Source organism: Mchenga conophoros, linkage group LG16 (assembly GCF_057382185.1).
Source record: "Mchenga conophoros isolate Kocher_MC1m ecotype Shallow Benthic linkage group LG16, M_conophoros_male_GT1.1, whole genome shotgun sequence".
NCBI lineage: Eukaryota > Metazoa > Chordata > Actinopteri > Cichliformes > Cichlidae > Mchenga > Mchenga conophoros.
Genome location: NC_140541.1, coordinates 32,960,281 through 32,978,203, shown reverse-complemented (window position 1 = coordinate 32,978,203; position 17,923 = coordinate 32,960,281). Strand labels below are relative to the sequence as shown.

General features: G+C 39.5%; 1 protein-coding gene across 4 annotated transcripts; it reads left to right on the top strand.

Annotated features, from left to right (window-relative positions):
* The first annotated feature begins 515 nt into the window (after nucleotides 1-515).
* Nucleotides 516-16,540, top strand: LOC146557155 (solute carrier family 35 member F5-like). Of its 4 annotated transcripts, none has more exons than XM_085249752.1 (16): nucleotides 516-658; nucleotides 3,265-3,369; nucleotides 3,789-3,955; nucleotides 4,228-4,377; nucleotides 5,465-5,527; nucleotides 5,616-5,697; nucleotides 7,168-7,358; nucleotides 7,474-7,555; nucleotides 7,661-7,748; nucleotides 9,457-9,521; nucleotides 9,643-9,747; nucleotides 9,842-10,001; nucleotides 10,153-10,243; nucleotides 10,511-10,665; nucleotides 11,779-11,879; nucleotides 14,018-16,540. In XM_085249752.1, exons 3-15 carry the CDS (start codon nucleotides 3,821-3,823, stop codon nucleotides 11,858-11,860), a joined length of 1,449 nt encoding a protein of 482 aa, XP_085105878.1. In that variant the 5' UTR covers nucleotides 516-658; nucleotides 3,265-3,369; nucleotides 3,789-3,820; the 3' UTR covers nucleotides 11,861-11,879; nucleotides 14,018-16,540. The 4 variants fall into 4 exon arrangements, with proteins under 4 accessions (XP_085105878.1, XP_085105876.1, XP_085105880.1 ...); XM_085249750.1 differs by having other exon boundaries at nucleotides 3,785-3,955; XM_085249754.1 differs by having other exon boundaries at nucleotides 516-1,050.
* The last annotated feature ends 1,383 nt before the right edge of the window (nucleotides 16,541-17,923 follow it).

Sequence of the window (17,923 nt, the reverse complement as noted above, 5' to 3'; positions counted from 1 at the left end):
TCAAGGATTTTCATTTTCGTCACATTTACGACACATTTACACAGATGAGGTGAAACGGAATTAAAAGCCAACAAGAATGAGAACACATCAGAGCAATTTATACAGAAACAATGAACAAAAAATATTTACAGTGTAATTCAATATAAATAACAAAATATTAAGTATAATATTGTTGTATGTATAAATTAGTAAGAAGTATGCATAATGATTGTATTTGTATAGTGCAATGACACAAATGGTTTCTCAGCTGTGGCTGAGCAGTAGAGACTACAGAGCACCACCTCTTTGAAGCTCCTATTTTTATTTGTGTTTGTAAATGATGTTTTCTCCACAGCCCGAGGTAAAATTGAATTAATTTGCTCAATTTAATTTCCAAAAAGACATTTTCAAAGGTGAAAACACCCATCTATAACAAATAACCAAGAAAATGAGAGTTTATAAATACCGTATGAAAAAACAAACATTTTCCCCTTAAGACTTCATACCCCAGAATTCCTTGCACCGTTAAGTGATGTCACCTGACAGGAGGCTGAGCTAATGTTTACAACCGCTGGGCTGGTGACTATTTTTATCGGTCAAAGCTGTGATTTTTGTCAGGATTTCCGGAGCATATGGGATGACGCTTAAATAATGGCGCAAACTAAACTCTCACATTCGGGTAAAAAAAAATCTTATTTTACTATTGTTTCTTTTTCATTTTTCAATAAAGCCAGTTAGCGCTTAGAATGCTAATAGGTAAACAAGCAGCTAAACGCAGCACACCTGCGACGGCGGTACACTGAATAAGTGGACTTCAGCCTGAGCTGTGGGCAATGAACTGGAGTAGATGTCCAGATAAGTTATAAAGTAAAGCGTCGGGACACCTGTCGACCTCCAGACTGTCAGAATTTAACAGGTAATAAATTAGCTAGCTTAAAAGCCGTGAGTGGCTAGCTTTGAGGAGGTCGTGTTTCCAGCAGCTTACCTGTTCGTACCTTAAAGAGTTACTGCCAACGCTCTCTGGATGTACTACGCGTAGCTAGCTGGCAGATAGTTGGATTTAAAGCTCAGGTAAGTGAAGACTAATGTCTTTCATTAGTAATCGTTTAAAAGTTTTCTGAAGTGTGTTTTTTAAAGTTCGGGGCATGCCCACTGACAGTTGAAAAACAAGCAGAACAAAGTTTATTTACACATAGTCTCCTACTGTCTGAAAATGGAGCCATGAGCACCATTTTACCGAAATCTATCCCTCCGTATGGTGTTTCGATGGTAGTAAAAAGCCCTGTTATAACATATGGTTCGCTTCATTTCAACACAGTGTGGATTTTATTGACCATATATGTGGTGAAATTCACATATGGTACACAACAGGTAGAATATTAAACAAAGTCTGTGTAGGTTCTCAGTCATCTTAAGTCTATCTGTTCAGTGAAGGAGACCATCACAGAGTAGCGTTGGTGGCCTGTCCACCAGCCACCTTTTAAAGCAAGAGATTCTCCATTCACAACTTGTCTAGTGCGACCTTAACGAGTCTCATAAAGTCAGGATGGGTCAACAACGTCCTCCAAGGTAACAGCCCCTCTAGTGGGTAAATGCACAGGCCTTCCTCTCAGCTTTCTGAACTCAAGTTGCCTCTCAGATGAGACTTAGTGTCTTCAGAAACTTAAGTCAAGTTGCCATCAATTTGATCACTTCAAGTTAATCAAAGTAGAGTTTCTCAGTAAAATAAAATATGACATGTGAAAGAAAATAAATTTGTGAGGTCAAAATTAGTAGTTAGATCACAAAAAGTGTTACTGGTAAGGCTTGAGTTAGATATCTGCAGGGAGTGTTTGTAGCACCTATGATGTAACGTGTAATTGGCCAATGTCATTGTTGGCATTTGTGCTTGTATCAGTGGATTACGTGTTAATTACCTTGTGTGTCCTGGTGTTGTACATGTTCTCCGGTCAATAGAAACAAACAAAATGCTTTTGTTTGTTTTTCCAAGTCTTTGAACATTCCCTGATGTCGTCCAGTATATTGAGCAGTCTCCCTCCAGGAATTTGCTGAGATTTGCGAGTCCTTATATTGATGCTATGATTATTAGTCCTTATATTGAGACAATAATTGTTAAGTGGCTGGAAATGCCCAAGAGTAATCAGTGGCACTGAACAGGCCAATAACGGTAGTTGTGTACTGCTTTGACCTGACGTGTAGTTACGTTTCTAAGAAGGTGCACCTCAGGTTACACAGTAGGTTAAAAAGAGAGTTTCAGAGACAACAAATAAGTAAAATTAGATCAACTACATCTCTAACCTCAGACTAAAACACACTCACAACAAAAAAAAAGAAGTAATAAAGCTTTCATGTCACATCGAGCTGTAGGTGAACTCTTAGTATTTAAGTTACAGTCTGCTGGACAATGCATCCATGGTTTAACTCCAAAGTTTAAGGGGTACACCGCGACATTTCATATTTTTCAAAAATTTTATTTTCTCTTAATTTGTATTTGTTATCCCTCATTTTAAAAGTGACTGGTATTTGTCTGTCGTATGATTTATTTCCCCACACCACCACTCAGTAACCCACATATGAAACAATAAGTAAATAATATAAACTAAGAATAATGATATTTCACAAAGTCTTTAAATTTGTAAAATATTAGAGAAGAGTTAAGCATTTTAATTTTGACATGATTACTGTAAAGTGCATGATAAGCATGTTAGCACGAAGACAGTAGTGAATTGTTAAAGCTCAGTGTCTGCAGACCCCTCACAAACACCCAAAGCTCATCGTTCAGCAGTTAACAGAGGCAGCGATGAGCATTCAGATATGCAGCCTTTATTTCCATCGCAGCATTTTTCTATGAGGTGTTCTTTGGGCTGGTTAACAGATGCTCACGTCCTCATCAGGAAGAGGATTTGTGTCAGAGTTTGTGGGACTGTAGCCTCAAGTTTATATTTTCCTTTTCTTCATACAGATCCATGGTCTGCTCTCTGTGCAGCGTTTAACTCTTTACCCTTTGAAAGTTGACTAGAAGCAACCCTCGAAGTTCTTTTCTGAACTGATTGGTTTGTGTCATATTTCAGACTTTTTATATAACAAAATAACTGGGTTTGAATCAAAAGTTAGTGAGGCTGGTCTCTGCCTGTGCAGCTACACAAACTATTCTAATGGTCATCAAACCTCATCTTTATTGAAATAAACTGACTTGTCAAACTCATCATTAAGGAAACAGAGGTCACCAAATATAGGGGATAGAGATAAATATGTTATCATGGACATTTGTTTGTTTTTTTGCAGGTGTTTAACTGCGAGTCTCAACTTAAACTGGCTGAAACAAAGAATCTGAGTTGACCTTCAAAGAGACTGGCTAAAATTCACAGTTTACTTATTGGCAGCGACCAGGTGGGTGTTGAAGTGGTAAAAAGATAACCTTACTCCGTTAAACATTTGGCTGCAGGCAAACTTACAGACACTAACACACTTATTGTTTGGGCAAAAGTTTTCTGAAGGTTTGTTTATGTCTTGCATTGTCTGTCTAACTTCCACTTCCAGATTAAAAGACTCCACACTAGATTAGCCACATTCAAAATTGAGGTTTTGGTTGATATGTTAGACTGAAGTCTCTCGTTGTGTGGTTTCATAACTTTTTAGATGTTTTTAGTGATTAAAATGTTGAATGGCAGCTTTTTAAACAGGTTTAGAACAGGTTCATCAGCTTTAAAGTAGAAAAAAAATCTAAGGTAAATAGTTGGGAAGTTTATAGTTGGTCAACCTCGGAGCTCACAGTCTTCTGTCTGTCTTCTGATGTTGTCATCAGCCAGGCAGTTTCTGAATTTCTCCTCTCACCGTCCCGATGGAGTGGGTGTTCATCATGAACCGGATGAGCTCTCAGGGTAGCTCTGCAGCCCAGCGGAGACGGATGGCTCTGGGGGTGGTGATACTCCTGCTGGTGGATGTTATCTGGGTCGCCTCCTCCGAGCTGACCTCGGTAAGTCTGATCTCCATGCCTGTGATGTTGGAGCCAAACACTGAAAAGGCTTAATAAAACGGTGACCATGTTTAATGTGACCCAGAAAGCAGAAAAAAGCAGAATAGGCCCGCTTTAAAACGAGGCGCAGATAAACCAGATGGTGCTGGAGTAACTTTACCTGACTGTGATGCTCTTCCTTCACATCTCATGAGGAAAAACTGCAGTTAAATATTTTTAAATTGTGAGTTTCAACCTTTGAAATTAAGTTTATGAAACAACTCCTTCTGCAGTACATTTTCAAGCGACAGGACTATAACAAGCCCTTCTTCAGCACCTTCGCCAAGACGTCCATGTTCGTGCTGTACCTGCTGGGCTTCCTGCTGTGGCGGCCGTGGAGGCAGCAGTGCACGGGCACCCTGAAACGCCGCCGGTCCGCCTTCGTAAGTGGACACTTTCAGCGCACATTTAAGGGCTGTTTTTCATGCTTTTACTTTTCTAATGGTGACAGGTGTCTGTTGAGCTCTTTTCTTGTTAAAACTCTCATCAGTGTAAATGTTGCTGTGCTCGCTGCTCTTCATCGTAACACGAGTCAGTGAGGCAAACATTCTGCTCAGGGGGAACTGACCCTTTGAACATGTTTATTCAGGGGGTGAGTTCCGCCTGTATGTTTGTAGAGTAGGGGTTTATAAAAAACAGAATTGTACTTATTTTTAACTTTATTTGACCAGGACGCCCTTTTAGATTTAAATCTCTCTGTAAACTGAGACCTGCTTGGCAAGCTCATATGACTGTGTCAGACAACGCAAACAGACAGGAGGCAAAATAAAGGCTTAGGAACATCAACATAAGTCTTTATAAGAGCTTTAAACTCTTCCAGGGAGACACCCAACTTTGTTGATGCAATAACTCGAGAAGGAGGTTACGTAGGGGTTTCAAATTGATACCACAGGTGCTTCTACTACAAATCTCAGACAATTCTCAGTGACTTCAACCTCGAGGTCAGGGTCAGAGGTCAGTTTTTCTGAAAATCTTGTGAGGTGAGCTGAGGCGTAGCATTGGATTTCGCCAGTATTTTTCTTTCATGTTTACCTCAGAAAGCAGCACAAAAAGTTTAGCATTTCACAAAGGAAAAGATCAGAAAATACAGGCAAGACCCCCTGCGTCTGCTCCCTTGTGGGCTCATCACAGTAAACCTTCAGCCTCCATTTCACTCTATCCCTCGGATTCTCCTCTGACATGCCAACCCTCTGCATGTCCTCCTCCATCACATCCATGAATCTTCTCTGTGGTTGTCCTTGTTTCAACTCTTTTGTCCATTATATCCACTGTCTGCTGCAAACCTGCCAAATGCTCTATGCTCTAACTTTATCTCCATTTATGTTTGTCATTCTTTGTGTTCATGAACAAAAATGACGATAATTAACTAAAAGTTATAGAATGATATAATTTTCCTGTTACGAAGCTGAAGATCAGTCTGACATCTTCTGCTTTTGACTTCTTTGATGTTTGATTTGCACCTTTCTGCAGTTTGCTGATGCTGAAGCCTACTTCACACCCTGCACCACTGACTCCACTGTGAACAACTGTCTGGTACGTAGTTTATTACTGCAGGTGTACTGCACACGAGTAAATCTTCCTGCACCTGTACCTAAGCTGGCTTTCTGTCACACCTTTGCAGAGTGAGCCTCTGTACGTCCCTGTGAAGTTCCAGGACATCCCCACCGAGCACTCGAGCTGTTTAATGGGAGACTGTGAATCCTGTGAGTACTGATGTTTGTGTCATTCATTAAAAATGCATCCCTGCTTCTGAAGCTTTCACCCAGACGTGACTGATTAGGAGTTAAAACTTCTGACCAACAGAGGGCAGTGCTGAGCTGTGCAAATATAAGAAAACGTTGTGTCCCTCAGACCTTTGCTTTCAGTGACTAACAAAACTAAATTATGCTCAAATTGTCTGTTTGATAGAGCAGTTAAGAAACAATGATTTTTTTTTTTTTTTTTATGCTCGCCTTCACAAACGAATGAAGATGAGCATAAAAAGCAATCATGTGTCTTAACTGCTGTGATGCGAAGCTGTGACAAGGTAAACGGTGATGGTTTTTTTGGTGTTTCTACTGAGATTTCGTTTCCTGTGTTTATGTTTGTGGCACCTGAAGCTGGAAGTGATGTTTTTTATGAAATTAAAACATTCTGGGAAGCGCTCAGAGCGACGTGTGAGGAGATAATTTTGAAGAATCCAGAGGGAATCCAGGGTGATTAAAAATAAATATTAATGAACCTTGAATGATTAAATGCCAAAAAGATGACAGGATTGTTTTGGAAATAAACTCAAACACCATGTTACACATTGAATGAGACAAATTTTGTCAAACTTTGAAAAGAAAAAAACCTCACACATAAAATTAGCATAAAAAGTAAGGCGGTTTGTTTCTTTCTTTCTTGTAACAATGTTTCTTGGTAATGAATCTCATACTGTTGGAAAGCCTGTTTATTTCTCTGCCACATTGTGGATTGAGCAGCAGAGTTAAGTATGTGGGTTGTGCTCATGGAAAAAAAACCAAGTTCTCTGCCAATAACAAATGGCTTATTCTGCCAGTCACTTTTTTTAAAGCTACTGGTACTCCACAGCTGCCTGATTGGCTCCTGATTAGCAGAACCTTTTACTGATCTGGACATGGCCAATGCTATAGGACAACTTCATGCTGGTTTTCCACAAAACCAAGTTACAGCATTATTTGGAGTGAGCACCAGTATCTTCTCCAAATTGAGAGAGATGGGTTGAAAAGTTGGCGTTCCAGTCAGACAACACAAGAAGACCGTTTCCTCATTCTGTCAGCACGTAGGAACCAAGGGCAGTCTTTTACATGTTTGCAGTCAAGGTCTGCAGGACGATATGGCCGATGACTCTCTACCCAGACAAGCCAGGTCAGACTGCACACAGCCAGGCTCTGGTCTCATAAGGCAGCCAGGATTGCCCTTCACCATTAAGCCCATTTGCGGTGATGTCTGTAACATGTGCATTAGAACCTGAACATGTTCAGTGATGAGTCCAGATTCTGCCTACAGCAGATAGATCGTAGGGTCAAAGTGTGGAGAAGACACAGTATTATACGTATTGCTGCACCAAGAGGGTAACTGCTTTTGATGGAGGCAGCTTTAGAGCCTAACTAGGTGTGTCCAGCAGTAAACATTAAAGCCTTTAAAGATACGTCTTGTCTCTTTATTCCCAGCATCCAAAAAGCAGCGGGTGCGTTTCAGTAACATCATGGAGGTGCGCCAGCTGCCCTCCACTCAGGCCCTGGAGGCCAAGCTGTCGCGCATGTCCTACCCCGCTGCCAAGGACCACGAGGCCATGCTGCGCACCGTGGGCAAGCTGACCATCACTGACGTGGCCAAAATCAGCTTCTTCTTCTGCTTTGTGGTGAGCAGCAGTGAGAGGAGTTGGAGTTCCCGACTTTCTATCAGAGCTGGATTTATGAGGCAAATTAAACTGTGTTTTATCACAGGCCTCATCGTTGTTTTTGTTTGTCTCACAGTGGTTCCTGGCTAACCTGTCCTACCAGGAAGCTTTGTCCGACACGCAGGTTGCAATCGTCAACATTTTATCTTCCACCTCAGGTAACTCCATCACTCTCTCTCGCCGTGTACATTACAGCACTAACATCTCAAAGATGATGGATCATTGCATTAAATCGTTTCTGAATGTCTCCTTTTCCTCTTCAGGTCTGTTTACACTCATCTTGGCAGCCATATTTCCCAGCAACAGCAGCGACCGCTTCACCCTTTCCAAGCTCTTAGCCGTGGCTCTGAGGTAAGGCCGGATCACGCGGAGGGTGAGAAAAAGCATTGTGGGAGACCTCTTATTTAATTAAAAAACACCTCAGTTTCTGTCCTCTATCTATTACAAACTTACTTTGTCAATAAGAAGGCTGTAAAACTGATAAAAATACAGTTAAAAACCACCTTCCTTTTACATTTGGCCGAATGGCCCATTTGGTGGGCTGTTTGTGGCTCTCGGACCATATGTTTGAAACCACCGGGTCTAGTTCATTCAGGAGTATTTCAGATCATAAATTCAGCTCCTTTCTTATTGGGTATTGTTAACTTCATATTCCTAAGCAGCTGATTCAAAACAAATAAAAGTCATAAGCTGTCATCTCTGCTGGAGGAGATGTAGCTCTTCTTTTCTTAGCTTGTTTGTGTTTTGCACAAACCAAAACACATAGATTTCATAATCTGGTCTTCCGGCTGCACCTTTTCCATCCAGCTCTACTGGATTCATGGAAATCTTCAAGCTCTGCTTCAAATTTTTTTTTCATTTTATTTTTTAAAGTTTGGCCTCTGAAGTAAAATGAATAAAATTTACTCGTTTTCACTTTCAAAAAAAAAAAAAAAATGCAGTCAGAGCTGATTTATTTATTTATTTTAAACATTCAGGCTGCATTTATTTATCCAAAAAGTTCTGTTTTTTCATTTCTAGCATCGAACAACCTGCTCAACACACTTCATTCAGAGGATGCTAGTTTAGCATCACAGACACATAAACTGGCAGATTGAACAAGAACTTGGTATTTAGTATTCTTTTGTGGAACTTTTTAACCCTCTGAAGCCTAACCTGTCTCTGACGTCAGACAGGCGTTTTGCCATGTTTTTCTTCCAAGTTCTGTAACTACCGTAAAATCGGAACCTTCAAAGACGAAGACTGACTGAGCTCTACAGAAAACAGATATTTTTACAGTAGTTTTAAAAAAGAAAAAAAAAAGTTTTTGCTTTTTACTGTTATTTGCCGTGATTTGGATGTGCTGCCCTGCCTGGGATTACCGTATATATCGCTGAAAAAGCACAGAGTTGACACTTTCAGAAACTGTTGGAATTTTTGAGTGTGCAACTGGTTCAAGAGTTGCATTAATTAGACCTAAAGGTTTGACCTAAAACAGGTTAATAGACATTGATTAGACATAGAATGGTCAGGTATAAGAACTGGAGTGAATGTGAGCGAAAAGGAAGTCAATGTCGAAGGAAATGCTTTGAAAGACCTTCAGACAGCTGGAGAACTGATGCTGAAAACCATCTGGCTTCTTGGAAGTAAAATAAAAAATGAAGGGTGGTTCAAGACTTTTGCATGATACTCGATAATAATGGGTTGTTGTTGAAAATAGCAGATTTTTCACGCTCTTCACTGGCTGTGCTCTCAGATTCACTGGTTTTATTTCATAGTGTGATTTTTTCCCCCCCCCCCCCCCCCCCCCCCCCCCTCTTTCTCAACCATCTTTGTTTCCGCTCGGTTAGAGGCAGATTGTTTTCCTTCAGAGAGACTGACTGTTTGATCCTACTGCTGATTAAACCCTGTGCTGCACCTGATTAAGAAAATCATCACATTATTCATTTCTTTCTACAGTTTTGTGTTTTTTCAGAAAATCTGAGCATTGTAGCTGTGTTATATTTTCTCTCTCTGCGTTTTCTATTTTTAACATGTTCGTTTTTAATTGTGAGATTAATTCAGTGCCTCTCTTGTTTAGCATGGGAGGCGTTGCCCTCGTGAGTCTCTCCAGCATGGACATCTCGGATGGGAAAGGAGTCATCGGTCAGTGATGTCCAACTTTTTCTTTATCACAGAGGCCTCGTACAGGCATCACCTTGTTCCTAGTCTGTTGGTGTAATACAAAAAAAACACATCTAATGTAATGATTTGTATTTCTATGAAGGTTCCCTGTGGTCGCTGGCTGGGGCGATGCTCTATGCCGTCTATATCGTAATGATCAAGCGGCGAGTGGATCGGGAGGATAAGCTCGACATCCCAATGTTCTTTGGTAGGAGAAGTGTTTGTTTTAAAGGCTCAGCGGTCACCTCTGTAGTCTCACTCCATGAAGTTGTCTAAATTGGGGTGTGCTGTGCGTCTCTCAGGGTTTGTGGGTCTGTTCAACCTGCTGCTGCTGTGGCCTGGCTTCCTCCTGCTCCACTACACCGGCTTCGAGGCCTTTGAGCTCCCCAGCCAACTCGTGTGGACGTACATCCTCATAAACGGCCTCATCGGCACCGTTCTGTCCGAGTTCCTCTGGCTCTGGTGAGCTGGGTTACATTTTGTATCAGGTCACGATAGTGACACCAAATCATCAACGTTCACACTACCATGAAGGCCACGAGGAGTTGTGTTTGAATAATGTATAGCTTTCAGAGAAGTGGTGATTTTTAGTGACGAGTCTTTGTGTCCTCAGGGGCTGTTTCCTCACATCTTCTCTAATTGGGACTCTGGCATTGAGCCTCACCATCCCACTTTCCATTATGGCTGACATTTGCATGCAGAAGGTGAGAGTTTGAGATAAAATTGTACGTAATTTTGTTGGTTTTGTGTGAAATCAGCAAGAAAACTGTCAAAATTGTATCTAAATGACTCCGAATGGGTTTACTTAAAGTACTTTTATCTATTTTAACTAACTCTTTGTGATTCATTCTTATAAGGGTCCTTTAATCACAGAATAAAATGTTTAATGCATGGAAAACACTCCACACCACACCTTTAATGGCACGGATTGTGTTAAATTAGTTTCCCCTCATATGTGTGTGTGTCGACAGGTGCGTTTCTCATGGTTGTTTTTTGCCGGAGCGGTCCCTGTCTTCCTCTCCTTCTTCATCGCCACACTTTTATGTCACTACAACAACTGGGACCCAGTGCTGGTGGGGCTGAGGAGGGTTTACGCCTTCATCTGCAGGAAGCATCGCATTCAGAGGTACGAGACTATAAACATTTATCATCAGAGGGTTTTTCTTCTTTTAAGGCCTCCATTGGTGAGCCACGGTGCATGAAAAGAGGAAATGCTGCTGAAAGCCGTTCCTATCAGCAGCAACTCTGTTCATGGATTGTGACAATAATCTCAGATATGATAACAGCTAAATTAGGATTAGGAGTTATGCTCCGGGGCTGGAAAACCAAGTCAGGAAGTGTAAAAAACTGAAACTCCTCTTATAAGGTTGGCTCCGGAACACAGACTGTACGTAAAAGATGGACGTGCCCACCCAGCTTGACAGGAGCCTTTTCTCCGTCGTCATCTTAGTGCTTTGAGATGTGACAAGTTAGTGCAACCACATGCTTGATAACTTGATAGGTAGTGAGTGTAATTGTTTGGTGATTGTAAGAATGACCAAAATATATAAAACAAAAAACTTACAGGCTGGTGGAATATTGGGAAAATAAGTAAATTTGAGCAGAATTTTGCTTTTATTTGTATTTTTTTATTTTTTTTTTGGGGATGAATAACCATAAATGTAATTACACTTTGACTAGAGCCAAATGCATTTTAATTTCTCAATACCGCGTTTGTTCAAACTCTTATTTAAGCAAATGAACATCAGTGAAATGAAAAAACAAAGCAAAAATAGTGTAGCGGCTGTGTCATTTGTGATGCAGCTGCAAAAAGCTGCTTAATGGCTTGTGTGTTTGTAAAAGGCAGATGGAAGTTGTAGCTGTGCACACACCTGAGAGCAGGCAAAGCTAATGTACTCTGAAGCCTGTGCAGGAAGTGAGTCATCACACGCCTGGTGTTTTTAAGAAGTCAAAGCTTTTAAGTTTGTAAAAAGAAAGTGAGTTGTTGTTGTGCGTCTGTGGTGTGTGACCTATTAAAAATGGATTGACCTTCACTCTGACACACACTTTGGATAATGCAGTCCATTTGTGGCTTGCAGTCTTGCTAAGTTAAGTCTGTAATCAGCTGTACATGCTTCACTGACTAACCTCTCTGCACAGCGCTCTTCTGCTTTTTGGTTAGCGGTGATTATAATAATAATGATGGTTGTCAGGATGACGACTGTGATGATGATTGACATCCTGTTTTCTCCATCCGCAGGCTGCCAGATGACAGCGAGCAGTGTGAAAGCCTTATTCCCCTCCACACCGTCTCCCCCGGCGAAGGAAGCTTCTGCTCGTGATCCGGCAGTCAAACAAAATGTAAATCCCACTCGACCTTTTCTGGTCTTGGTTTGTGCGCTGTTTACGTCTGTATTTGTGTTTGTGAAAGGCTGCTAGAGTCAATCTTAGACTGAAAGAATAACAAATCAAAAGTAGTCATTTGTGTACTCTGACTGACTGATGGTGCTGCAGGATACGGAGGACCGAAACTGTCCAAGTTAAAATGTGAATAAACAAAAACAAATAAGAGACTCGCTCATTCAGCAATAGCAAAATAAATATTCCATTAAATCAGCGCAAATGTTACAAATAAATACTCTTAATATACAATTACCTATTTAATTTTCTATTTTGTACATGTAGTATATATTTTTGTATTATTTTTTCCCTTGATCCTTATTTGCTTTTTAATTAAAGCAAGTAAACTAATTTTATTTTGTCTTGCCCCTAAAGTGTTCAAAAAAATAAAAAAAACTTAAAGTAATTTGATTAAAAACACAATTGCTTTTGAAAATTATGTTTGTCTTCTATATTTATTTAATGTTCTTTAATTTAATTTCGTATTTTCTTTGGATATTTAATTAAAATATGAATTTAATTTTCTTCTTTTAACATTTAGAATTCTTAATATAACTTATGGCCACAATTATTATTAATTAATTATGTATTGCCACAAAATGCACTAGCATAAAATATAATTCACCAGCAGTATTAATATTGTATTAAAGAGACCAAATTCAATTAAATTTAAAATTCAATTCAGTTGTGACAGATTAATAAACATATTTTGCATGTTTTGTCCTAAACTTCACTATTTTCCCCATTTAATAGAACAATTTATTCCTGGCATTTCTCTTAGATTTAAGTGTTTAAGTTAATTTTGTATTTTATTTTATTTATCGCCAATAAAAGTAAGGAACAAACTAAGGCAAAAATGTATAACAATAATCTGAAAATGGTACTGGAAGGTAGGATTTCTTTTTAGAAGAAGAAACCCTAGTATTAATTAATGTGTTGGAAATTACATAAATAGGGGAATTAAAATAAAGTTAATGAAATACAGAGGGAAATTAAAATAGTAGTAATCTGTGTCATAAATGATTTTGATAAAGATATTTTTGGAGGATTTACTGGTGTATTATTGTTCTTTTCAGACATTTATTTAGTTTGGATTTTGGCAGTTTTGGTCCTTCATAGTTACTTCTAACCTAAATTTCCTCTGCAGTGTGAAAACCGACAATGAGAAATCCAAATAGAAACGTATTGGATTTTTAGTCTCTTTTTAGCTCATTGTTTCGGTTTTCCACATTTTTTTTTTCTGTCCTCAGTGTAGTTTGAAGGCAAAGGGAATAAAAGAAAAGGAAACCATAAGGAATAGATGTTATTTCATTTCACGTCTCATCCTCAAAAACACATTATAATATGTCCACACTTTGCTTTGAGCTTGGCAGCCTAAAAAAACTTCCACTTTAATGCAAAATCCTGTGACAGGTTTGTTCCCTAAACAAGCCGATAATATTTACCAGAGTTAGCCATTTGCCTTGAACATCTGTCCGACGTCCAGCCTAAATATTTTAGATAGAAGTCACTTGTCTCTGGTCATTGCTTTAGTGGAGCTATGATTCGATTTCGCAGCAGAGCTGAGGGGATCTGACCTCAGCGTGCAGTTTCTAACAGGACTGTCACCCAATAATAAATGCTGATCTTACTATTTCATTACAGATCAAGTATCAGCTCATCATGTAACAGTGCCACAAACTCTTGTATTCTCAGACAACGCCACCTTCCAACAACACGGGCAAAGTGTTTTATATTTTACTTACTTGGATAATTTATTCAATGCAAGTATGATAATAAGGAAAAATATTCAAATAATATAAGAGGACACACAGTGTTGATCCACAAATGTAAAGGGGTCTTACAACCTGTGCAGGTGGGATATTTCAGGTAAACTACTGTAACTGATGACCTTCAAGGCGTGTTTAATCAGTGTTGCTTCAGCAGGCTGAGGTGTGATCACTGCTGGTATAAAACGTCTTCTTTTTGTCTTGTGTTTTGTTTTCTTGAAGCCTGGCAGTGAAAGCGTTTCCTATTAAAATAGGAGGTTTTTGTTATGTTGAGTTTCTGTAAGCGCACAGTTTTTGTCTCTGACAACATTTTTTTCTTCTCTCTTGCAGGGCGGCCATCGTGGATCTGGCTGAACTGACAATCGGGAAGCTTTCAGAGACATTGAACGTACCCCCAGTGCCTCCCATTACATCTTATTTATTTTCTACAGTGTTCAGATTTAGTTCTGGAAGCTCGGTTTTATCATCACGCTTCCATCCAACACTACAGACTAAAGATTTCCTCATTTTTGCTTATTTTCTGTCTAAAAGAAAGAAACGGTACGTCACTCAAGATGCAGGGCTTCATTATCAGTGATATTGCCAAATTAAACCGTTAATATGGGAGTAGACTTCCTTTTGGTCTACTGAAGGATCCTAAGAAATGACAATCTATTGGACACAAAGTGTTGTTATTATTTCCAAATGGTTCCTGTGACGCATAACTGTTGTTGAGTTGTTTTCACGACCAGAGATCTGGCAGAACTGGAAACGCTGGACACGGACGAGCTCCTGGTACCCAGCGGGGGCGGCTCGGGTAGTCAGAGCGACCTCTGTGTCTCCACTTTATAAACACTAGACAGACAACACTACAGCCGAACAGGACAGCACCACGTCTTGTTTTCTCAGTGCTGGATTCTAAACACGAGCTCCAAATGGGATAGAAAGCCTTCAAAAAAAGTTCTGCTCCTAAAAATAAAAACCCACGTCAAGTTTGGATTGAGCTCATCTCCCCTTTAAGGTCGTCTCTGAGTGAAACTCTGGACCTCTTCCAGCACCCCGACTCCTTGGACGTTCCTCCTGTTTTGATTGTTTGCATTTGATTTTGGGACAGTTTACACGGTTGTTAGATCACATCGTCCCAGGTAGGGCACAGAGTTGCATCTACAGGGTTACACACAAGGAATTCATCAACGTAGCCACGGTGATGTCACCCATTTTGAAGCCTTACCCGAGAAATCTGTCGGATACGTGTCCATGACACTGTTTTCTTCCGTCCTTTGCACGGCTTCAAGTCACACTGGGAGCGTTTAACGACTCCATAATCTTTTATTTTTAAATTTAAGCTGTTCCTGTGTCTGACTTCCTGCCCTCCTCATCAGCTTGCAGTGACTTTGAGCAGTACGGAACAGGAACTTATCAGTCTTTTGAAACACGCTGCGGGAAAACAGGAGGAATCGAAAGCCAAAGCTTTTTCGGTTATACTAGAACTTCACTCAACTGATGCATTAACTTCTTGGACCGACTGCAACTCTCAGAAAGCCTTATAATTAATGAGGTAACTGCATTAAAATGCTCCAGAAGCCTCAAACAGCACAAGAAAGGTTTGGAGGTTGCGTCCAGGGGCTCCAGTGGACAATGAAAGAACAGCAGCATTTGGCACGTTTGCCTTTACTCTTTCTCTCATCACTTTAAGTTCGTCTGTCAGGTTATTTAGTTTTTTGTTTGTTTTTTTTAAAGCTGGGGTGTTCACAGTGACACTCAGGTCGTTTAAGAGCACAATCTTCTCTCGCAGTGCCACCTACTGGCCAGGTTTGGCACCCTGGAACAAACAGGCACACTAATGGATACACAGAAGTGAAAGTACGCAGTCAGAGCTGGATACTAAAGGAGTGTTCTTGGCTTATAGTTGTGTTAGAAGAGGTCCAGTGTTTCCTGAGGAAACTACCTTGAAGGGGAGATCAACCGAAATCAAACCAGACTGGAGTCACCGAACTTTGTGATCGCCTTCGTGCAATAAAAACAGTTGTCTGCAGTTTCCTTTGTTAAAAAGGTTTGTAAATAGTGTACACAGTGAAACATGTACATGGAACTGTTTTATTTTTGACCTACAAATGACCACTAAAGATTCATATTTTATATCCGTGTCTTCTGGAACGACTGCCGCCACAGGAAGCTTTCGCTCTGCAGCCAAAACTCGCTGATATTTCACCACCTGAACTGGACTGTGTGTGATTTTATTTTACATCTTAAGTGAAGAAAAAATATTTACTGTGCTTGTGATTTTATGTGACAAGAAGGAGCCGTGTTGTTCTGTCATCAGCCTCAGTGTTGGTCATGTCAGCACTACCGATGGAATTGAGCTGCTGATGTTGTTCCCCTCATCCTTTTAAATATGTGCATCTTCATGGTGTTGTTTTTTTTTTTTTTTTTTTTTTTTTTTTTTTCCTGCACTCGTCTCTGACTGAGCGTTTCGAGTGGAGGAGGTAATAGCCGTTCTGTGAGGGTGAATTAACGAGTTGAGCACTTTAAGTGACAGAAAAATTATTGCACTTTCTGTGTTTTTTGCCAATCAGTCAGTCCCATCTTTCAGCCACGACTTCAGGTTTGAACACTGAGAGTCTATGGTTCCTGAAAAGCGTTGATTATTTCTGTCTTATCATGGTGCTCGTGGAGTGCTGATTTTCTTTCTCAGGTTCTTTGTTTTGTCTTTACTGTCTGAGCGTTATCTTTGTCTTTAAAGTGTCTTTGATGCTGAGGATGTTATACAACCTAAATGAAGGCTAACCTTATACCAACCTAAGCTCTTGAATAGTCTTATTTTGCAACTCTTGTTTTCATACTTCGGTGCACTATTAAAAAATATCTTTTAAATATCTGCATTTGAGGGTGTATTTATTCAGTTGTGTAAATTTTAACCAGATGTGACATTTTCATTGCTGACATCTTGGTTTTTTTTTTTGGGGGGGGGGGGGGGGGTTGTTTTTGTTTTTTTTGTTTTGTTTTTTGACAAGTAAACAACACACTGCACTGGTAAGGTAAAGCAGACCCTGGGTTATCTTTGACTCTTATGTGTCCATGATTTACAAAACAAGAATCATGCTGTACGAAGCATGACAGCTGTAAGTGTGAATATATACTTTTCTGATGAGTTTACTTTCCCATAGACGTCCATACAACCCAACTTCTTTATTTTTGCAGCCAGAGGAGTCGCCCCCTGCTGGACGTTACGAGTGAAAAAAAGTTTAAAAGTTGTTTTGTTTTGTTTTTTTTATTCAAAATATTTTAATGGAGAATTTGTGGATATAGTTTAGAAAGAAAAAAAGAAGACTGAAAACAAACTGTTTACAATGAATACAAAACAGAACTTTTCATGTTAAACATTGTTTTCCTCTCTTATTATTTACCAAACAAGCAAGGAAGAAAAACAAACCCAGAGGGGAGAAAAAAAGTTGTTTTTTTTATTTGACTATTGCCTGCTAAATTAGATTTTTTTTCCCTTCCTCGTTATTTATGAAACGCTGAAAAAGTTACTTTGTTACAAATGTAAATGTTTTATATTTTGGTGGAGAAAGATGGAAACGGTATACAAGGTAAAAAAAAAAAAAGTTTGTAGAGTTCTAACTAGACTAAAAGTCAATATTTGGTATAACCACCTTTTATTCTTCAGCACAGTCTGAACTGTTTAGGAAGCTTTGTTTTAATTCCTTTAACTAGTCTTCTAGTTCTCCGGGTTTCTTCAATAATGTTGAGGTCTGGACTTGGAGCCCAATCCATGACTGATAGTTTTCCACTGTTTTTCTGTCCTGGTATGCTTTTACTGCATTGGCAGAAAATACAATTTTTGTCTTTCAAACTTATCTTTTGGGTTTTTTGTAGATTTGATAAAAAAGGGGGGGGAACAAATGATATGTTTATTTTAAATTGGTTCTTTGCCAGGTTGCCTTTTATTTGTTGACACAACACTGGTTCATCCCCGAGTTAGGAGCTTTTCTTTCCACTTGAATGACTCATAGATTAGTGTTAAGGAACTTATCAAACACACACTTCTCAGAAATGATTAATTCTGGTTCTTTGGAAGCAACTTATAAAAAAAATTGGACTTTTGCACAGCACTGTGTAGAAATAGAGTGTACACATAGGTCAGAATTATTTTCATATGTGAAGATGTGAAGGGAGAAACCATCCATAGCTATAATAACATGTTTGCTTCTCTATTTTAAAATAAGAGTCTATGGGAGCCAGCCTGTATCTGAC

What these genes read in the sequence shown, in the direction of transcription:
- LOC146557155 (XM_085249752.1), top strand. Translation starts at nt 3,821, where the DNA reads ATGGAGTGGGTGTTCATCATGAACCGGATGAGCTCTCAGGGTAGCTCT. An exon ending in GGATGGGAAAGGAGTCATCG is followed by an intron (nt 9,522 to 9,642) that starts GTCAGTGATGTC and finishes ATTTCTATGAAG; the next exon opens with GTTCCCTGTGGTCGCTGGCT. An exon ending in AGGAAGCATCGCATTCAGAG is followed by an intron (nt 10,666 to 11,778) that starts GTACGAGACTAT and finishes CTCCATCCGCAG; the next exon opens with GCTGCCAGATGACAGCGAGC.